The sequence below is a fragment of the Leiobunum rupestre genome, chromosome 7 (genome assembly GCF_980474605.1).
Source record: "Leiobunum rupestre chromosome 7, qqLeiRupe1.1.hap1, whole genome shotgun sequence".
Lineage (NCBI taxonomy): Eukaryota > Metazoa > Arthropoda > Arachnida > Opiliones > Sclerosomatidae > Leiobunum > Leiobunum rupestre.
The window spans coordinates 41,650,791-41,674,891 of record NC_143390.1 but is presented as its reverse complement, the minus strand read 5'-3'; the positions used below and the strand labels follow the sequence as shown (position 1 = coordinate 41,674,891).

The 24,101-nt window shown below is 33.5% G+C and overlaps 1 protein-coding gene across 1 annotated transcript; it reads right to left on the bottom strand.

Annotated features, from left to right (window-relative positions):
* Positions 1-1,570: 1,570 nt before the first annotated feature.
* On the bottom strand, positions 1,571-6,158 carry LOC149936337 (peptidoglycan recognition protein 1-like). The gene is made up of 5 exons (XM_090152886.1): positions 5,972-6,158; positions 5,856-5,903; positions 3,050-3,238; positions 2,162-2,370; positions 1,571-1,735 (listed from the first exon to the last, which is right to left on the bottom strand). The coding sequence occupies exons 1-5, from the start codon at positions 6,027-6,029 to the stop codon at positions 1,595-1,597; spliced, it is 645 nt and encodes a 214-aa protein (XP_090009012.1). The 5' UTR covers positions 6,030-6,158; the 3' UTR covers positions 1,571-1,594.
* Between the last annotated feature and the right edge of the window lie 17,943 nt (positions 6,159-24,101).

The following is a 24,101-nucleotide window of genomic DNA, read 5'->3' as shown; positions in this document are numbered from 1 at the left end:
CGAAAAACTCTGGTGAAAACAATATTGGGTTCGAACCTGGCTCCTCCAGCTGTGATGCGAAAGTGCTAACCACTCCACCATCCGAGGTATGTAACATATGCAGTTCAGATTGGCAAATAGTTTACTTTTCCAGTGTGTTTTCAATGTTTAAATGTTATGATATTTCATAGCTTTGGAAAGTATTGGAAATTTTTCAAAAATAAATTTCGTCTGAGACCCTGGTAACCATATTTAACATACCCTTACTTACCCTAACTATCCATACTTAACATTAAATTTGAATACCTTTTGAAAAAAATATGTTTTCAATTTACGTTACATGTATGCAAGCATAAGTAAGATAAGTCTTATGTTACTTATGATGTACGTAATGCTGTTTTGGCTTCAACCTAAGATCAAAACGTCGCTTTGCTTAAATCCGAAATATAGGTATTAAAATAAACTGCTAGCCCGTAAACGTTGGAAAGTAAGGAACCACCCAATTCACCAAGTGTCAGAAACCCCACAAAATCGCATACGGTGCCTCCTAAACCACCCTAAAATCCCAAAACGATAAAACCTAAAAGCGTCTCGATTTTACAGCAATTAAAAGGTAAATCAGAAGTTTCCATTTAATTAATATAAAATTCATGTCTAAGCTCGATCTCCGTAATAGCACTGGAGCATTTTCGAACGAAATACCACTCGCCGTACGATTTAAAATTTTAGGTTAGGATTGACTGCTTGCTGTCGCCATCTGGTGCAAATTATGGATACTTTGTACTACTTTTGAAATTTCGTGTGGGTTTGCCTGCTTGCTATCGCCATCTAGTGCAATATATGGATACTTAATACTATTTTTAAACGTTATTTAATTAATATTGTAAGTAGATTATATAATATTTATGTTAGGTGCAATATTATTTTTAATGATTTAGATATTTAATGGAATTTTGGTGAATAAAAACTTCTTCCCACAGTGCCTGGAGGGCGCTAAAAACGGTAGTTTTTCGAATGTTTGAGAATGCGTTTTTATTGTATCTGCATTTTTAAGATAAGAATCGAATTGTATTCCGAAATGACTTACGAGATAAAAGTAGCAGCTTAGAGAGATTATTTTAATTTTATTATCCTAAAAATATTTATTAGGAAAACTATCGGCAGCAATTGTTATAGGAACTTGAAATAAAACATTGTGCGTAGTGTGGCATAGAAATATCTAAGCTGTAAACTATTCGTCCGCATTTTTGAAAAGCATACAAAAGTCTGGTATTACAGTGGCTCCCCCTATTCCAAACGAGCGGGGAGTATTTCCATCAATAAAACCAAAAGTATAGACTATTCAAGAACCATTGAAGGTTTGCTTACATCATAGAGAAATAATATTATTTATCTATGCTTACATTTATAACCAATTTTAATTTCCCGCCAAACCGCGGATGTGTACACCGCATCACGACTAACAAATTTACGCGTATATAACTCCACCTATCGATGTAAAATGAAAATATTGCACTCAGTGGAAATATCTACTTTTTAAACACCGTATCACTGTAATTACGATGAGTGTTTCAGAGAAATAAGTACTTGGTTTTCTTGACAAAGTATCATTTTATTAGCAAACAAATTCATCATCTTTCAATTTATGTCCGTAACGAGGCCACTTCTTCACGGCGTTGTACAGTTTTTCACCCGGGCAAGCGGTACAGGCTGCGTCTTTATGACCGTGAACTGTTACGTTGGCTGATAAGTAACCCTGAAAATTTAAAAATAGAACTGCTTAAATCCCACTTGAGGAGATAAAACATTTATCCTTTTATTGCAAGATTAAAATAGTTAATCCTGATAACAATTAACGAAAGGTTAATTAACAAGGGTTTGCGCGATATAAATCAAATTGGTCAGGAATTGTTTCTTGTAGAGTTGTAGCTCCGTTTCAATAGATGGCGCTATCTGTACTGGAGCGCTGGTCTAACCAAGGAAGATCAGAGACCTAACTTTCTTTTTTGAGCGTTTGTTCTTCCAATAAAAACTTACGAACGCCATCTTAGCTTACAAATTCACTGATTTTATTGCGTCTGAAATTTCAAATCTTGACATTTAAAATTGAAGGGGAATTTTAGAGATATTTAAATCCAAACTCTTAGAAACTTCTAAAACTTGTTATGAAACGTGTACTTACTAACGAAATTCCACATTCTATAAGGTCTATGGCCGACTTCTGCAGAGACTTCGAAACGTTTTTGGTAACGTAGGAACCCAAATAGGCGATGGACAGGGATTTGGCGTCGAGGTGAGCCCCCACATCTTGACCCTGTTCGCACCAGCCTCGCCCTTCGTACACCACATTGTCACCTCCGATTAGGAAATTGTAGATGATGTTCGATTTCCCTGAAAATTAATTAATACTTGTCCTAAGAAATGACAAACTGTGTATACGTTATACCAAAAGTGACATAATTACCAAAAGTGTGTCAATCGGACCTATTTCTTAATGAATGTTACGAGCGAAATACAAGTTGGGAAGGGAGAAGGGAAAGTATGCCTTGGGGAGGGAAGGAAGTTACAATCAACAAATAACGCCTCGTAGTGAAGAACGGAGGAACTAAGTAGCACTGGTCAAAGTTAAGTGTATTTTTTGATTTTTCGTCGTTCTGTGGAGATGCTATCGCCATCTACCTACGATATAATACCATAGACTAAAAAAAGATCCAGAAAGACGACAATAAATAGTCTTTTATGTGGTCGACATTTAGCATACGAAAGTACAGGGATTGTCACACTTTTGGTAATTATGTCACTTTTGGTTGTACCATAAGCTAATAATCATCGTTCGTATAAGTGTGCTGGTTATTTATCGTTCTCGTCTCAATTTTTTATTGATAATGAGAACACATTTTCGGCTCCTTGTAATTAGTTTTAAATATGCCTATTTTTTTCGCTAGAGGCGCTTATCGTTTTGGTAATGACGTAAATTCGTCTTCCGTCCACACGCAGTTATATTTCATTAATATTTCCATTAACTGATACACTTATGGAAAGCAATGATAGACTTATGATTATACAGTACCTAATTCTACATGTTGAGCTTTGAGATGGCGCAATATACCAGAGCATTGGTATTTGTTGTAGCAGTGCTCGGTCGAATAGACGTCATGTATGATGACGTACTTGACAGGGTGCTTTAAGTTAGTCGCCTTGGTCGCTGACCCTCCAAACTGCCATTCTGCGGCCGAAACTAGCGCGTAATTACTGCACTCTAGACATAATATCAGACCGATTATAAAAGAAGTCCGTGTATCAATTGTAGCAGAAGTTTATAATAAACACCTTTCAGGGGGGATATGTAACCACACGTTTGCCTTGTAATCCAGGTATTGGAAATTCCAGTATTTTAAATTCCAATATTTGATATTCCAGTATTTGAAATTCCAATATTTGATATTCCAGTATTTGAAATTCCAATATTTGATATTCCAATATTTGGTATTCCAGTATTTGAAATTCCAGTATTTGAAATTCCATTATTTGGTATTCCAGTATTTTAAATTCCAATATTTGGTATTCCAGTATTTGAAATTCCAGTATTTGAAATTCCATTATTTGGTATTCCAGTATTTTAAATTCCAGTATTTGAAATTCCATTATTTGGTATTCCACCAATTAAAATTCTAGTATTTGAAATTCCGGTATTTGAAATTCCAATATTTGATATTCCAGTATTTGAAATTCCAATATTTGATATTCCAGTATTTGGTATTCCAGTATTTGAAATTCCATTATTTGGTATTCCAGTATTTTAAATTCCAGTATTTGAAATTCCATTATTTGGTATTCCACCATTTAAAATTCCAGTATTTGAAATTCCACCATTTGAAATTCCGGTATTTGAAATTCCAATATTTGATATTCCAGTATTTGAAATTCCATTATTTGGTATTCCATTATTTGAAATTCCAGTATTTGAAATTCCAATATTTGGTATTCCAGTATTTGAAATTCCAGTATTTGAAATTCCATTATTTGGTATTCCAGTATTTGAAATTCCAATATTTGGTATTCCAGTATTTGAAATTCCAGTATTTGAAATTCCATTATTTGGTATTCCAGTATTTTAAATTCCAGTATTTTAAATTCCAGTATTTTAAATTCCAGTATTTTAAATTCCATTATTTAAAATTCCAGTATTTGAAATTCCACCATTTGAAATTCCGGTATTTGGAATTCCAATATTTGATATTCCAGTATTTTAAATTCCATTATTTGGTATTCCATTATTTGAAATTCCATTATTTGAAATTCCAGTATTTGAAATTCCAGTATTTGAAATTCCAGTATTTGAAATTCCAGTATTTGAAATTCCAGTATTTGATATTCCAGTATTTGATATTCCAGTATTTGATATTCCAGTATTTGAAATTCCAGTATTTGAAATTCCAGTATTGGATATTCCAGTATTTGAAATTCCAGTATTTGAAATTCCAGTATTTGATATTCCAGTATTTGATATTCCAGTATTTGAAATACCATTATTTGGTATTCCAGTATTTGAAATTCCAGTATTTTAAATTCCAGCATTCGAAATGCGAGGATTTACAATAAAGCAAGTATGTAAAATACTTTTATATAATATTCATTTTAACGGTTTTTCTTAAGAGTATTGATTATATTTAAATACCTATTTTAGGCTATTTAAGTACTTTAATAACTATTAATACTATTATGTAAAAGTATGACTTTCAAAAAAAGTCACAGCTAATTAAAAGGTTGGTCTTTATAAACTTCTACAACGCGATTTCTTATTACCACAAATTTTGAAATCTCGCCTGCTATTTCTATAAAGGTATTTTTACAAGCTAGGATTGGGGCGTAGGAACGTGTGAAAAATTGATGGGGATACTTTGAAAATGTAATGCATGTAGCATATTCCACTGTGAGGTGTAGTATTGTATTAGCTTTGCAATTATCAATTGAAAGTGAATAATTTGTATTTTAAATACTTAGAACTGATTTTATGAAATATTTTTCCCTAAATAATATTTAGAATTATCCTAGGAATACTTTTCATAAAGAGTATTTAGAATTTTTTTTTCAAATGCTTTTCATAAAGGGTATTCAGGGTTTTGTTTCAAATACTTTTCATAAAGAGTATTTAGAATTTTGTTAAGAATAATTTTCATAAAAAGTATTTATAATTTTTCTTGAAATTCTGTTCATAAAGAGTATTTAGAATTTGGTTAAAAATACTTTTCATAAAGAACATTCAGAATTTTGTTGAAAATACTTTTCATAAAAAGTATTTATAATTTTTCGTGAAATTCTTTTTATAAAGAGTGCTTAGAATTTGGTTTCAAATACTTTTCATAAAGAGTATTCCGAATTTGGTTTCAAATGCTTTTCATAAAGAGTATTCATAATAAATTTGGTTGTGGCTACTTGCATAAATTACAAGTTACAAAATAAAACAACGGTTTTTTATTTTTTAACTTGTGAGTATTCAGGATTTTGTTTAAAATAATTTTCACAAGGAGTATTTAGAATTTTGTTGAAAATACTTTTCATAAAGAGTATTCAGAATTTTGTTGAAAATTCTTTTCATAAAAAGCATTTATAATTTTTCTTGAAATTCTTTTTATAAAGAGAATTTTGAATTTTAGTTGAAATACTTTCCCTAAAGAATATTTAGTATTTTATTTCAATCCTTATAATACTGACTAGCAGACGACGGAAAAATATACGTTTTCAAGGTCAACAAAGACTTTTACGGTCATATTGTTCGGTTACACTTTTTTCATAACTTAGACTGAATTGACAGTCGGGTACTTTGCCAAAAGGGTTAATTATAAACTTCTGATTATAGTAATTTATGATCATACCTGCGGGAGTTGTATTCGGATAATTGGACGGTGCTATCGGTGTTCCTTCTGAAGTTTCCAATGATTTAAGTTAACTTCAAATCCTCCGTAACAATTTTCAAATAATAATTACTCACCCAAATTGATAACTTGCGCTAAAACCATAAAAAATGGGATACCTAAAAACAAAGCCATTTTTCAACAAGGGTTAAACTCTCCTCTATGGACCCACTTTTGGGATTGACGCCCTAAATCTTCACCAGTCTTACATTGTAATGTAATGTTTTGTTTTTAGTTCAAAAATTGGTTTGGCGCCGTATCTCAGGCTGTTGAACAATTGGTGCGTTTATCGGACATTAAACAGGGATAAGATATAGAAAGGTAATATATGGTACGAATAAAAGCTTAATCTTCACCAGATTAAGAATTTTAGACAGATTATGTCCCCGGAATACTAGTAAACATCTTCCAATGATTTATCAGTTCCCAACATTGTTTCGTATTCCAATTAATTCAGTAGTTTTTGAGATTACCAGTCATATCCAAATTATCTATTATTTAGCAACATTTTTTTTTAATGAGGTTTAATTTAATCTTAAATGGGTAGAATTTATTTTTAAATTTGTAGAATTGTGGTTGCATTATGTGGAATTTCATCTTAAATGAGTAAATTTATTTTTAAATGGGTGGAATCGAGGGGTTGGTCACTCCGCGAACTCGGTGTACACTGTCGTACCTCTGACTGTGCTAATAAGAGTTCGTGAACTCTTTAAAATCCGTACCTTTAACAGTACTAAGTACGCGAACTCGGTGTACAGGTCATCCGAGAGTGGCTTACCTCTCGGGTGGAATTTACTTTTAAATTGTATTGAATAATCATGAATTTACTTCTAAATGGGTTGAATTTATTTTTAAAATGGGTTGAATTTATTTTTAAAATGGGTTGAATTTACTTTTAAATATGTTGAGTTTACTTTTAAATTGTATTGAATAATCTTGAATTTAATTTGAAAGGGGTTGAATTTACTTATGGAGTAATCTTGAATTTAATTTTAATTGGGTTGAATTTACTTATTGAATAACCTCTAATTTATTTTCAAATGGGATGAATTTACTTTTAAATTGTATTGAATAATCTGGAATTTACTTTTAAATTGTATTGAATAATCTGGAATTTACTTTTAAATTGTATTGAATAATCTGGAATTTACTTTTAAATTGTATTGAATAATCTGGAATTTACTTTTAAATTGTATTGAACAATCTGGAATTTATTTTTAAATGTGTTGAATTCACTTTTTAATGGTTTAAGTTTATTTTTAAATTGTATTGCATAGTCTTGAATTAACTTTTTAATGGTTTAAGTTTATTTTTAAATTGTATTGCATAGTCTTGAATTACCTTTTTAATGGTTTAAGTTTATTTTTAAATTGTATTGCATAGTCTTGAATTCACTTTTTAATGGTTTAAGTTTATTTTTAAACTGTATTGAATAATCTTGAATTTACTTTTAAACTGTATTGAATAATCTTGAATTTACTTTTAAACTGTATTGAATAATCTTGAATTTACTTTTAAACTGTATTGAATAATCTTGAATTTACTTTTAAACTGTATTGAATAATCTTGAATTTACTTTTAAACTGTATTAAATAATCTTGAATTTACTTTTAAACTGTATTGAATAATCTTGAATTTACTTTTAAACTGTATTAAATAATCTTGAATTTACTTTTAAACTGTATTGAATAATCCTTAATTTAATTTCAAATATTCTGAATTTACTTTTAAACGGTTTTGAATAATTTTTAATTTAATTTAAAATATTCTGAATTTACTTTTAAACTGTATTGAATAATCTTTAAGTTAATTTCAAATATTCTTAATTTACTTTTAAACTGTATTGAATAATCTTTCATTTACTTTTAAACTGTATTGGATAATATTGAATTTACTTTTAAACTATATTGAATAATCTTGAATTTACTTTTAAACTGTATTGAATAATCTTTAATTTATTTTTGAATGGGTTGAATTTACTTTTAAATCGGGTTGAATATGCATTTAAATTGGGTTGATTTTACGTTTCAGTTGGGTAATATTATAAACATATTGTGTAAAATATACTTTATTCAAAAAATACTAAAATACACAGCAAGACGTAAAATAAAAATGGTACCTACTTCAAAATTATGTAGATGGCGACTGTGTCGCGTAATTAACAGAGAGATGCAGCTTCAAAGAATCTTCCAAAGGATTGAAATTGTGTTTTTCGAATGAATCTTACAATTCTTCTTTGTCAATTTTAACTATCATGTTGGATTGATTTTTATTTCGGTCGTGAATTCCTGATATCATCGAAAATGTAATTCAATTTATAAACCCACCAACGGTAGCGAATTGGGCGATGGGTGTAACTTCCAGGTAACTAATACGAGGTATTTCCTTCGCTAGAAAATATGTGTTTGAGACCAAGGCTTATTGAAAATTAAAAAGTTTCCAACATTTCGGGGAAATAATGATAAATTATTAAATCAGACCGTAAAATTAACAAATATGAACACTAGCCTAAAGTATAGTGTTTCGTCTATAGGGCCTTTTAAGTTACGGGTTTTGCCCATAAATTTTGTATTATATTCCCAATATTGTAGTGGTAACTGGTAGATGTAACGTAATTTTTCGTATCGGTCATTTTCTAAGCGTTTTAAAATACTTATGTTAAAATAATATCAAATTTACGTACAACCTCTTACAAAAAAACCTGATATACAATATTTTACGTAAACAGAAATGTAATAATATAACGTTTTCTTGGAATCTTCTTCTCAATTTCCATTCTGAGAAAGCTATTTTCATTTTCATTTTGTCAAAATCCCGAAAGGCTCGCAGCGAAGCCCCCTTCTCCATCCGAAATAAAAGATCCCTCTGTAAAAGCAAAAAAGGAGAATAGGCTTGGGAAAAGAACTTTTTAGCCGCGGGCAGCTAGGAGCAGCTTGAAGACGCGATATCCGCCGGCTCACCGCTCAACGCCATTTACCGCTTTTATCCAGCGCTTTTCGTCACTCGTAACATGTAAATTCCGAGAGTGAAATTTAGCGGGGACTTGAACAATCTCGGCTCGACGCGCTATATTTTGAGAAATGATATTTCGTCGCTGCGAGCCACTGGCTCCATCCATGGTTTATGTATGGAGGGTGAGACGCGAATGGAAAGGCGGGGAAGTTCGGGGATGGGAAAAAATCGAGAGCATTGCTTTACAAATTGGATCCCGAGAAGAGCCCCGTTATACATTTTTGAGAAGCCGCATAATACCGGGCCTCGGGGCCGGAATAGATTCTGGCCAGACGAAACACCCCCCACCCCTACCCCATCCCCAGAATTTGGGGAAAGAAGTTGCGTTCGCATCTATGATTTTCTAAGAGTCGAAGTTTGCCTCGTATTAGTGGACATTTTTGGTTCAGACTTATTTCTTAAAGGCCTAGGTTTTCTTCCGCCTGTCCCCCTTTAAATTAGGCCAACATGTTCAGCGGTTGGCCCACCACCAGGGTATTTGTGCTCCACTAAGTTAATTTAAAGAGGGACAGGCAGAAAAAAACCTAGGCCTTTAACACTTTTCATTAAAAGGCCGACTACGTAGTTATTCGGTTTATTCTGTCGTTCACTGGAAGTTGGCTTGCTGCAAGACACACATGCTATGCAAGCAGCCAACTTCCAGTGAAGTAGCCGACCGGTTGGTTGTGTTTTTATTGTTTTAGGGGTTAAGGGGTTAAATATTGGTCAGATTACAGTAAATTCACAAGATCGGGGCAAAGAGGGGCATGTGTTTACAATTTTTTTTGTCGTGTGCCCACCGGTTGGTTGTGTTTTTATTGTGTTAGGGGTTTAGGGATTAATATTGGTCAAATTACAGTAAATTCACAAGAGGGGGGCAAAGAGGGGCATGTGTTTACAATTTTTTTAGTCGTGTGCCCACCGGTTGCTTGTGTTTTTATTGTTTTAGGGGTTAATATTGGTCAAATTACAGTAAATTCACAAGATCGGGGCAAAGAGGGCATGTGTTTATCATTTTTTTTGTCGTGTGCCCACCGGTTGGTTGTGTTTTTATTGTTTTAGGGGTTAATATTGGTCAAATTACAGTAAATTCACAAGATCGGGGCAAAGAGGGGAATGTGTTTACAATTTTTTTGTCGTGTGCCCACCGGTTGGTTGTGTTTTTATTGTTTTAGGAATTAAGGGGTTAAATATTGGTCAAATTACAGTAAATTCACAAGATCGGGGCAAAGAGGGGCATGTGTTTACATTTTTTTTGTCGTGTGCCCACCGGTTGGTTGTGTTTTTATTGTTTTAGGGGTTTAGGGGTTAATATTGGTCAAATTACAGTAAATTCACAAGATCGGGGCAAAAAGGGGCATGTGTTTACAATTTTTTTAGTCGTGTGCCCACCGGTTGCTTGTGTTTTTATTGTTTTAGGGGTTAATATTGGTCAAATTACAGTAAATTCACAAGATCGGGGCAAAGAGGGGCATGTGTTTATAATTTTTTTTAATCGTGTGCCCACCGGTTGGTTGTGTTTTTATTGTTTTAGGGGTTTAGGGGTTAATATTGGTCAAATTACAGTAAATTCACAAGATCGGGGCAAAGAGGGCATGTGTTTATCATTTTTTTTGTCGTGTGCCCACCGGTTGGTTGTGTTTTTATTGTTTTAGGGGTTAATATTGGTCAAATTACAGTAAATTCACAAGATCGGGGCAAAGAGGGGCATGTGTTTACAATTTTTTTTGTCGTGTGCCCACCGGTTGGTTGTGTTTTTATTGTTTTAGGGGTTAAGGGGTTAAATATTGGTCAAATTACAGTAATTTCACAAGATCGGGGCAAAGAGGGGCATGTGTTTACAATTTTTTTTGTCGTGTGCCCACCGGTTGGTTGTGTTTTTATTGTTTTAGGGGTTAAGGGGTTAAATATTGGTCAAATTACAGTAAATTCACAAGATCGGGGCAAAGAGGGGCATGTGTTTACAATTTTTTTTGTCGTGTGCCCTAAACAAAACCATGGGTCTATGATAAATCTGAAAATTTTGAAATTAAATTCAAAATTAGGAAGATTTGGACTCCGACTATACGGTAGATGGCGCTACGCAGCATTATTAAACTCTGTCACTTCTATTTAATAACGGCGAGGGACGCGCGCTCGCTGTCACTTGTTGATTGGAACGTGCCCCTAATGTTATGTTGGGGTACATATTTTCCTCATTAAATATCAAGATCGTAAATCTGCGTAGAAAATAATAATCAGAAAATAAATTTCAATTAATTTAAACATAAAATCAACAGCTTATCGTAAAATAATTTCCAGATGCTGCAGCACAAAAAATTAAGTTTTGCAAATTGCCATTGTTTTTGTATTATATTTAAGCACAATATATTATTTTGATTTATCTAGTTAAAAATCTTAGATTATCATGGGACGCACTTCCAATTTAGTTTTACTAAAAACTGCCGAATGGCAAAAGCGATTTTCATTTGCTTTAATCTTAAATGTGTTTTCAATTTCACTACTAAACGTCTTTGGGAAATTTCAGATTATTATTTTCAATGAAGTGTAATCCTAAAAATTTCAAACCCCCTAGATCACGATCGAAGTATCTAGATCACATCTGATCAATGTTTAAACTGGGATTGAAGTATCATAATGTGATAAGTGGTCACACTTTCTAAGTCTGGTTTGTTAGCCAATATGAACTAAAACCTCGACTAAAGCATGAAAGTGTTAAAAGTTTTGAAAATTGGGTTAAAAATTGAAAATCCGGAGAATCTTAAAATCAGTCAATAAACTCTTTTGAAGCCAATTTTTGAATCATCGGAGTCTAACCAGATAAGAGTCTGAAACGTTGGATATTTTAAATTATCTAAATCCGCTTAAAATATTAATTGTTTTAAGGCACTTTCGTTTTTAATTTTTCATATATATAATCGCTTAATAGTTTTAGAAAGATTTATTCCCTTGGGCTTAATTTTACTTCATGGGAATGGGTAATATGTACCTTCTCATAGCCTAACCCAACCTAACCTAGCCTAATCTAACCTAGCATGAACGAACCTAACCTAACCAAACCTTGAAATAGGCTTAACTTTGGCGTGTTCGACAACACTCATTCCCATAAACTACACTTAGGCCTTCCCTTCTTCAAAAGGTTTAAATCTAGTATGAATGATAGCATAAGTTAACTTATGATGATAGTAATAAAATCGAACATATATATATTAAAAAACTGCTTGGAATGCAAAATCCAGTTCTCAAATCCAACTTTGCGCGACTGTGGTAGAAAGGGCATCAATGCAGGTGCGAACAGCGCCGGTGCCGAGATACGCTGGGCCTGTAATAAGCGGAATAAAAATGTGACAAACGGTGCTCTCTTTTCTCTCGGGTTCTCTCGCGCACCGAAAAATACTCTTCTCTCTCTCACTGCCGCTTGATATCCCTACATAGAATAGAAATAAATTTTCATAAAGAAATTCTCACAAACATTAATGTTGTAGTGTAATTAAAATTAGTTTGACCACGATTTTGGTAACTATTTTGAAGGTTATATCATTTGGAAGATGAATTAACCAGTAAGCCTTAATTTTCAATAACGATAGAGGTTTGGCTACAATATGAAACTTGTGAGGACAATGAGGTTCGAAAGAGAGGTTTTGTTCTCCAAGGGGAATAAAATGTGGTATTTTATAATTGCTTCATCGGGGTACTACTTGTTTTATTTCCGTTTGGTCATAAGGTAGTTCACATAATGGTAGAAGAATGCAATATCTCGAATGAAAAGTACAGCGATTTCCCTTCCCCTTTGATTAATTTCCTCTATTATGAAGAACATATTTAAGTCGCTAACAACTTTTCGAATACGTGCGGATGCTGCAAGAATTGCGTCCAAGCTTTGATGATTGACCAGATCCCAGTGGCGTAGTGAGGTTATTTGGCGCCCCCCCCCCCCTCACTACGCCGCTGCCAGATCCACCCACTTTTTAACGTCATTTGAGGCGTGCAGGATTCATTTCTTGATTAATATCCAGCATCGAAACAAAGCAATATAGGTAAATACTAACGTTACCCACAGATTACGTCAAGTGAAAACAATCAAAGCCTCTAATTGGTTTAAAAATAAAGACATTAAAAGAATGCTACTATTGTAGAATATCTTCCAGCCTATGAGAAACAACAATAACTTGTACTTGTAGTTTTTTGCATTGAATATGAGATTAATCTCTAAGAAGGATTATTTCGAAATTAGTAGTCCCAGATTTTTTTTTAATCCCACTTTTTTGGTTTAATGTTTAATCCCTTTAAAAATTGAATCTGGTGTACAGTTCGTCAGCTTAAAATAATCGTTTTAAAAATAATTTAGAACGTTTTTGTTCAAAAATTGAAATTTCAGAGAAATAACACCTAAGTTTTTTTTTTTGCAATTTGTTAACTTCTCACACAATTATCAAAGTTAGCAGCTGGTCGTCAAATTTTGAACTTTTTATAAGCTTTTTTTTAAATTTCATTTTAATAACCGAATAAGCTTCTGTCACAACTAGAGACTCAATTTAAATATTTTATGTTAGAAATTACTTCTATGCATTTATTCAGGTTTAACTTTTAAATGAACGATTTACGCAATAGCTAGTTGTAATTGAAGCTTCATAATTATATGACCGACTCAAAACATAGCAAAGTTAACCTACCGTGGGCCAGTGACCTAACAAAGACTGAATCTTGAAATTTCGTCTGTGGTCCGAGATATTTGAGGTCAAATTTTATAATACGTGACTCTATTGGAACCTACGACTGTGTAAAAAATATGTTAACATGATATATACATTTAAGGAGCTTTCACAGACATTTTTGTTTTGATAGTCATTTACGTGATTTTAAATGGAATATATTATCATAATTGTACAAAAATATTAAATTAAAACAGTATTTTAAAGATAGTATACCATAATGAATTTAATTAATATTAAATAAAAACTTTTGTTGCGTTCAAAAAATTATATTTGCGATTTACCCTCGAAATGACAAAGAGTAATTTCTAGACCTACTGCTAGATAATTTACAACAATAAAATTACATGTAAATAGCAAATAAATTCAATAGTTTAGTCAGAAGTAAATGCACCGAAGTTATCAGACTGCTATACTCCCCATGTTGGAGGCGTTTTCCTTATGAAGTTACATTTTGACCTCGAATTTGAAATTTTGCGCGCTCCTAGGCCGAAAAAAGGGTTTGTTTTTATGAAACCATTTTTTATACACATAATTAGCTATACCCACAATTCCCAAGTGCAATTTATCGCGTCAAAAGACGGGGATGGAAATTAGCTTTGACTCGATTTTCTCATCTTTTTCATAAGGAAAACGCCCTCCGATTCTGAGCGCTATTTCGATAACTTCGGTTTATTTACTTCTGGTTAAGTTTATTAATATTGTTTTATAAATCATTTATTAGCCATTTTACAAAATAGCTTTCTTCACTTCAGTATCGGGTTTAGTTATAGGCTAGTTATAAGAATTGGTTATTTCATTATAAATTCAGAATTACAAAAGTTATTGAAATATTATAGATAATCTTGTAGAATTATAAATATTTATACCTAATATAAATAACAAAACATTGACTTAAATTAAATATTAGGTGATTGTAAGTAGGCAAAAGTTAAATGATAAATCACCACTTTCTTTGGATTCGATGCTTGAAAGAGCACTATTTCCTAAGCTTAGATAGATTAAGCAATAAATCCCGCAAAACGTTAGAATGATGAAAATTGCTATTTTTTTTTAAGTTATTGTATTTATGAAAGGTAATTATACGTAGTAAATATATTACCAAGAAAGAAAAAAAGTAACTAAGAACTATGAAAATTTTAAAACTTGGACAACATGAAGTTCCATATAAGAGATTTTTCTAGGAACCTTGATGAAGTTCCACTTCTCAATCTCGGGGAATTAACTGGTGCCCTCTAGTGTTTACATTATCATATAGTCGTGGAAAATGGAGTCTGTAATTTATAATTTATTATTATTATTTATTGTTAGTATTTTTATTTTTATTATTATAAATTATAATACTTCAATCAGCGAATGAAAATTGAAAAAAAATATCTTACCGTTTATGAGAAATATATCACTTTTGCATTTTCCACATGGCGCTACTTTTTAGGGCGTTTCCATTCTGGGAAGTATAAGATCATGACAACATGGGGACATAGTTCTTAGTTACTGCTATGCGTTCTTGATAGGCTAAAACGTTTTAAACAGTCTTTTAAAAAAACCAGGTGGATCATTCAATTACCAAAACAAAATATTTTTTTGAAACATCCAGATGGCGCTACACGCGAAATTTTAGGCGTGACCATTTCTCGAATCATTCTGAAAATTAGAACATCCTAGCAGCAGGAGGCAATTTTAGTTTGAAACGTTTTTACAGACCTAGATATGTTCTTGGTATTATCCAGGGCCTAAAATAGTGGGCAGTTATGGGCATTTCTAAAACTCGGATTTGGGCAGTGCTATTTATCGCAAAAACGTATGAAGAATTGAAATAGCTGATTACCTCGTGGGAGATGTCGCAGTCGACGGGTTTTTCCAGTACATATCAACAAACACAGCCTAATTTGTTGAACTAAGTTACTTATTTACAGCCCTTTTTTATCTCATAATTTTGTTAAAATATTCGTCTGCTACAAGTTATGAATTTCAACTGCTTTTATAGCTCATTGAAACCGAGTTTTCATATTCCTAGTTGAAATGATCACGGTTTATAAACTTTATATATTTACACAGGTTAGACTACGTGCTAGCGTTTTGAGCCTCTTAAGTTCTTCTGACAGGCAACCCTGTTTTCTACTATGCTACTGGTACGCCCTCTAATGTATATAATCAGTATTAATTAATTTATTATAAATTAAATTTTTATAAATTTTAATTATAAATACACTAATGAGCTACCGTATTTATAATTTGATAATATGTATTTTAAATTTTATTAATTATCTACGAAACATTTAAATATAAAATATAGGTGGCGCACCATTTTTAAATATAAATATTATTTTAAAAATAGTTGATTATAGTTCAGAAACTTTACACAAGCCGGCGCTGTAGGCGTGAAGTAGAATTTTTCAAATTCTCTAAACGCGGTAGTAGCTCATAAGCGTCCATCTGTGAGCCGAAGTAGTCTAACCTGTGTAAATATATATATATATATTTCTAACCGTGAAATGATGTTTTGGGGGTTAAGTTTGTATGTAATTTGTTTTTGGGGCGCTTCTAAAAAATTCTTATTTTAGCCCCTGGTACTATCTATCCTATGGTTATCCTTTCCGAATTGGGAAATTTTATATCAACTTAAAACAACTGTCGGCTCTATCATTGCCACCTGTATTATAAAAAGACCCCTGTTATTAGAGATGGCCGTGAATCTATCTGATCCTCCGAAAAATAGTGACTTTAGTGGAGAGCGTGGTGCCATCTAATTATGGCAAAGGAGGCCTAAATTCAAAATAGCCAAATGATAACATCGTCAGAGAGACATTGTAGAGTATTATATTTAGACCACTTATACTCTTATTTGGTGGACTTTAACCTAATTTATATATCCCACGTAAAAATATAGTTTAAAAATGCTGAAATTTACGTTATTGGCCAATTTACAAACGATCCAACCAACATGAGGGGTACCTGTAAGTAACCGCCTTTTGGGTTAAAAAAGTAGCTTAACTACCTTGTTTTGATTACGACGATAGTGACATCTGTTGAAAAAAGAGCTACTTGACGTCGAGCCGACACTCGCCTTAAATAATGCGGTCACCTCAACAATGACGTCATTTTTACGAATATTGTAATAAAGAAAATTCCAATCGAGCGAAACACAATAAATCGTTCCATTTCATTTTCTAAAAGCGAAAGGAAAATCGAAACAGTCAGTAATAACGCGCATTGTCCCGGGCATAATTAGGTTAAAAGAGAGAGCTTATAGAGAGGAGAAAAAAACGCGAGGCAGTTGGTACGATACACAATGTAGATTGTCTTTTAATTTCCCAAAGAGCCGCTAGGGACATCTAGCTTCAAGTGGTCTTCTTTCTCTTAGTTTTTTGTAGAAGGGGGCCCGAGCGAGGGGGCCCGAGGGTCTTCTTTTTGGCGAACGTTTGATTGTTGATTTATTTCATCAGTGTTAAATCCAAAGGGGAAAAGAGCCCGCGCAAAAAGCGGCAGCGACTCCTAGCGGCCCTATATAAAAGGTTCTGGCCGGAAAATTGCGTCTCTAACTCTCTTGTTTGCCAAATTGATGAAGTTCCACTCCCGAGATCACGTGATGTCATCCTCTGACGTCACGCGCGTCTCTCGGCCAATCGCGGCCCCTGACAAGATGTGGATAGGGAAAGGACCCCCCCAAAAAAGAAGTTGGGAATAAAATTGATGGAGATAGATTAAAAGTCTGCTAAGTGAAAAGGTATACACGGGGCAAAATCATCGGGACCATTTTGCGACGGGCTCAAATTGACAATGGACTGGTACTCCTTCTCGGGTTGTCATCGTGTTAGCTTTGGATAGGCCTCTTCCCTTTCAACAGATTCGCCGATATTCGACAGTCCGTTGAGGCGTTTGGGTGCGGGTGAAGTCTGCGTCCGCGGATGGAGCGTCTCGATCCTCCCTCGGGGCTTCTTCATATCCTTGCTTTAGATAAATTTGCTTATAGTGAGCTTATATTTACGATTAGTTATAATAAAGTGTCTATGTTATCCCGTTAATAAAATAAACGATGGCTCCCATAAAAAAATCTATCCGGAGATAGTGTCATTTGGAAATTAATAGGGAAGAGGGGTTTTTTCTAGCCAGTTTCACGCCCTGAATTTAACGAATTCGAATTCGATTTATTTAGCAAAAAATATTTTTCGTTTGATTTAAAAATAGACCAAAGTTTCGATTAGTTTGAAAATGTATTAAATATTTCGTTTTGAAATTGGACAAAAATTCGCTCACGGTTGAAAATAGACCAAATATTCGTTTGGCTTGATAATGAACTATTAAATTTATATTATTGGTTTCAAAAAAAAATCAAAATCTAAAGGTATCGTTTCGAATTTGGACAAATATTCACGTGTGGTTTAAAATTGGTAGAAAAAATCGCCAGCGCGGTTTCCAATTAGTTTAAATATTCGCTCGCGTTTAAAAAAATTACAAATATTTTCTCACGGTTGGTAAAATGCCGAATTTTCGCTTGGTTTGAAAATGAACCAAATATTTCCTTGGTTTCAAAATGTATAAAATATTTGCTAAAAGGTTGGAATTTATATAATATTTGATTGGTTTCAAAATAGACCCAATATTTGATTGCTTTAAAAAAAGAATCAAATATTTGATTGCTTTCAAAATAGACCAAGTATTTTATTGATTTCAAAATAGACCAAATATTTGATTGCTTTCAAAATATAGCAAATACGTTATTGGTTTCCAAATATACCAAATACGTTATTGGTTTCCAAATATACCAAATACGTTATTGATTTTCAAATATACCTAATACGTTATTGGTTTCCAAATATACCAAATACGTTATTGGTTTCCAAATATACCAAATACGTTATTGGTTTCCAAATATACCAAATACGTCATTGGTTTTCAAATATACCAAATACGTCATTGGTTTTCAAATATACCAAATACGTCATTGGTTTTCAAATATACCAAATACGTCATTGGTTTTGAAATATACCAAATACGTCATTGGTTTTCAAATATACCAAATACGTCATTGGTTTTCAAATATACCAAATACGTTATTGGTTTCCAAATAGACCAAATATTTGCTTGAAAATGGACCAATTACATTTCTGTAAGCGATGATAAGCGCCAATGATAAATTATTCGACTAACTTACCATTTTTCTACTATAAGTCCAAATACAATTGATGAAAATATTTTAAATATAGAGTTTTTATTTTTAAGAGAGGTTATAAAGGTAACTTGAGAATGCTTTGATAGCACTACCTAAACATAGACGTCCCCGTTTATAATCCCTGGTGCTTAACCTCCACTATAACTATAACAGGGGGGGGGGGGGAAGCAGCGGTCCAATTTCAGTCCATTTCCACGCATATATCCTTGGTTTTGCAATGCATACTTTTTACAATGAGTTTGCGTGAAAATTCTGGTTAAGTGGGCTTGCTGCTTATCGCTTTAGCTATTTATAAACCAGATGACTAATTGTGACCCGTGAAAGGGTTGTATTCAAGGAAAATCCGTTTAAAAGGTGCATGCTAACATTTCTTGTAAAAAGAGCCTTTTGATCCAGTCACCTGCATATAAGTAATACCAGAAGTATATAATATGAATCTCGTGGATAAGTATTCATCCTCCTATACTGCTAATGTTCTTCGCTTGAAACATGTGCCTTCGCAGGCTCTCGTTGATTTTGTAAATATACCTAACAGAAGAAAAAATACGACTATTAAAATAGAGTATTTCTAAAACAATTAGCGTGTGAAACCTGATAAGGTGGATACTTATCGAGTAAGATTTATCTTGTTTACTTCTGGTAACACTAATTGGCATTCTGTACAGAATGAAGAGCCGATGCACGTGCGCTCAGCGGTAAACCTGTCTATCTGTCAACGAGGGCAAAGGGCGTTGATAATCCTTCCAAAAGGATTTATCTTTCTGGGATTTCAACAAAGAATAGTAAGGGGGAAATTTGTGAACAAACCTAATGGAAAAGTTGCGAAGAATTCCAAATTTCTTAAGGAAATTCATACAAGGCATTTTACTCCAAAACCATTAAATCGGACGCGTTTACATTTTCAGAGTATATTAAAATATAAAAGATATATTTTTTAAATTTCACCCACATTAAGTCTATACTTGGACAAAAATTAAATTTGATTGGGGAATATGCCCCCTATAATATAAACTCCTTATTTGGAGTCTGTCCTTGTTTGGACATGTTAAAAATTAGTAATTTAATAACTGAATTTGTTTTATTTTATCCTTGATTGGATATTTCGTGTTTTCCCTCCTGGGATATCATTTAAAACCGAAACCCCCTTTTCTTATCAGTTTATTTAACATCAAACGTTTGATTAACCTAATCCTGTTTTGGATAATCTTAAGTACCAAGCTTGAACTTACTGTGCATTTTTATTTTGGATTTATTCACCGTAAAAAGTAATGGTTTAAACATGAACCATAAAGGGTATTGAAAAATTTTGAAACCATTACTATTTACTGTGTGGGAAAAAATTATTTTTAAAATTTTTCGATACCAATAAATACGTTAATTATGTTGCAAATTTTAAATTTTAAATTTTCACCTTATAAGAATGCTCAACAAATTACGTATAGTCAATAAATTAATTTGTTAAGCAAAAACGAAATTGTAATTTGTTTTCGATATTATTAAAATTTAACAAGCAGGCAAGCCAAAGAAGAGTGTGACATGTATTCGTGGTTCTGTGGTAGAACGCTTACCTGTCGTGCAGGAGGGCTCGGTTTCGAATCCTGCCCGATACTACGCCCAATGACAAAAAGAAGGCTGTTTTGGAAAAAGACAGTCGGAGAGGTAAAAATTAAACTTCAAAATTTACATAATGTATATTCACGCTTTTTCCTATAGAATAATATTTCTACCCAACATGGCGGCCATAGCAACAGCTACGGAGCGTTAGTTCCCTATAATAAACAAAACTTTAATTAAAGTACTTGATCGAATATAGAATATTTAAAGAAAACATATTTTTGTATGAAATATTACAAAATTAAAATATGTTCTCGGCACCCAAAAGCGGGGATAACGCGCAATATTACCAACATAATATTTATCCGTAAACGCACAATAGCAACGAGCAGTTTATTGTGAAGCGGTATTTTATAAACCGACAAAATTGAATGGGTATGGAGTGATACGGGAAAAATAAAGTTATAGCAAGAAGCGTATCCATTCTAAATACAGCGGGGCGCGAACAAGGGCGGCTGCATGGACAAAATTCAAAAGAATTGGCGCTGGTGTGTTTGGCTCGACACCTCCGCCAGTTCACGCGGCTCATGGACGGATCAGTTCCTATATTATAGCCATATCCATTATTTGGAAATCTTTTTAGCGAAAGCGGCCAAAGGCGACGAAGAACCCCTCCAGAGCGGCTCGGGTCAAAGGCGTTTCATGATACGAGAGGATTAGTAGAGATTTGACAAAGCGACACCGGATTTTTTATACAAGTTTTCTTTTGATCTCGCTCTCGAACTCCGCATTTGGGAATTTGTTGAACCGTGAAAATGTCGTTCGCGATCTTTGGTAATTCGCTGTTTCGAAGCTGGCCCGGTTTTCCCCACTCGGCCTATGATACCACCACGGTATCACACCCAGCAGTCAAGCTTTTCGATACCCCCCTAACACTTGGCGACCCTAGCGGACGACACAAAAGAATACTTCTGACACCGCTACGCTAGTACGCGGGTATACCTTCGGGTTTTTTATAAGGTATATCAAATATAAACTGTACCATAAGGATGCCTTTTTGAACAAACGTACCGAGTTTCACGCTGTTGAGGGTTTTGATAATATTATACTGACCTCTAGCGTTTTACAAAACAACTTGACCTCTGAATTTTTATTATTGCTTGATAAACGTAAATATTGTAAACGTTTATATTATAAGTATATTACCATAAGTTTATAATTATTTTCTCATAAGTTCGTCTCATAAGGCCTAATACGTCGTCTCTTTAACTTAACAACGGCTCCCAATTCTCAAAAATCCTCTATAGCAACTCTAATTAATTTTTCAACCAAAAGACTCGGAGTCACTGTTACCTTCGACCACTATCAAAGGCGGGGATTTTTCAACCTCCGCCGCAAATATAGTCCGCTAAATTAAGTGATCTACGATAAATATTATTAGATTAGAGTTATGTGAAATTTATTGTCTTCCACTTATAAGAAGTAAGAGCTAGAAAGGACCAGTTGTAAAATATTTTTATGAAAATACTAATTTTTTTAACACTTAAAAATTGAATTTAAAGTAACACCGTGACGTAAGTACCTCAACCACCGTCCTCAGGGCCATATTTTGGCCTAGGCAAAATAGTCAATTACCGGTTTCGAATCGACCGTTTCGAATGTTAAGTTTCAATATGCATAGTGTATTTAAACAGAGTACAGAAAATGCTTTAATATAAAAAAAATGACCAAGACTCATGGGTCCCGTATTATCTTAAAATAAATTAAGTGCGCAGGTACTTACGAGTTAGTTTTTTTTTATTCGAAGAAGAAAGGGCTGATTTGAGTCTGAGAAGACCGCGATCCCGGCGAAGACACCATCTGATTAAGCAGGGCGAGATATGTGTAACGGCCACGCCAACGGGGGGATACGTGGGGACAGGGGTGGGGACACCCGTGGCGGAAGTATTCCGACCACCCGTTGGGGGATTGGTGGTCGTCCTCACACGGCCATCCACAAACTCTGCCTCCCGGACGCCTGGGATTACAGGAGGGAGCCACTACTCCCGGCTTACGAGTTAGTTAATGAACTATATACAAGAGATGCAAATCCGCGTAATTTCCCAACAGATATTGTCCGTCCGTCAGTCACAAATCAGAAATGGAATTATTCAACAATTCCATAAATTATGACAATATAATTGAAACAAAAGTTAAAATTAATCATTTTAAAGTTTAAAATTTGTATTATTTAAAAAATTTTATATATTGATCATACATTAACAGATTAAAATTGTTGAAATAATTTTCACAAAATTTCTATTAAAATTATAATTCATACCTATTCTGGGAAAATAAAAATTTAAGTATAAGGACCCGGTTTGAAGATCATGCCCTGACCGTTTTTCGTAATTTAGTATCCGCTTCAAGATTAAAAAGATTATGGCAACTCTGTTTTAAAAAATCTTACAACTAAGGACTAACGATTGGACAGAAAACGGCAAATTTGTAAATCAACATTGAGTGCAAAGTCTATCAATTGCGAAATAATTTTTTATCTGTGGGTGTTCTTATTTGAAAATTGCGCCTTTAAAAAACGGAAGAAGACTAAGGCCGCTTTAGCATTCAATAGTAAGCTATTTTAACCTAACCTTAACCTAAATTAATCAAAACAGCAGGAAAACTAGGCCTAACCATTACTTCGAAATTTTCATAAACCCCGAAAAAGAAACAAGATGACGTAATTGTCAGCCAATGAGATTGGGAACCGTTGCTACGTCTAGTCACTTTTGTGCTGAGGCGTAGGATTGTCAAGTGATAATTGGTTTCCTCAACTTTTTGGTTATGATGTCAATTCTACGTTACTCCACACAGTAAAGACTAACTGACATACTAATTTAAATAATTATAGACTTATGATATTACTCTAAAGGGCTTCAATACAATAAAACCTAATATGGACATTGGTACTTGTACCAAGATTACATTTATATTTATGGAGAAAGACTATTTTGTGACGATCAACGGGCATAATGGTCGAATTTTGCCCCGTCATGAAAGGGGGAAGAAAAAACGTCACCAGTGTGCAATACACCATTCTTCATATTCCATACTATATGGCTGAACTGAAGGGGCAAATCCGAAGAGTGTTTTTTTAATTTCCGATTTACTACATAGATGGCGGCATAGGAAGGTTTGATTTCATTGGTCTAAATATGCATATGAAAGTTTGATTTCATTGGTCTAAAATATGCGGGGGAAATGTTATCAGTTAGGCTATTAGGTGTTGTGCTTTTGGCTCTTTCTAAGGTATTTCGTCGATTTTAATTACAATTATCTCAATTTAAATTACGGACACATCTCGACAAGGCACGTTTCAACCTATTTATATACTGGGAAGTAATTTTAAGTACGGAATTAGTTTTTTTTTAAGTGTAATTCTGAATTGCTTCTAAGCCTTTGCTATGGGCAGTCGGTACTGTTGTGTTTTAGAATCTAGTCGGCAGACGTCAATTTTAGGGAACCAAACTTACACTTTCTGAATGAGCGGAATACTTTCCAAAAATTCGCTACGACTGCCCAACTTGTTCTTGAAATTGTACAGTCAAACCTATGAACGAATTCATTAGCTCTCTTTGGGAAAGCATTGTAGAAGTGAGAAAAAAACAGTAAACAAGAAGACCACGTTATTTTATAGAAAGGCCGTTTGGGAGCAAAGCTAAATCGTCAATAAATTATCCGCCACTTTCAAAAATAATTACAGTTTAATATTTATACACAGTTAGTAACTTGCGCCAA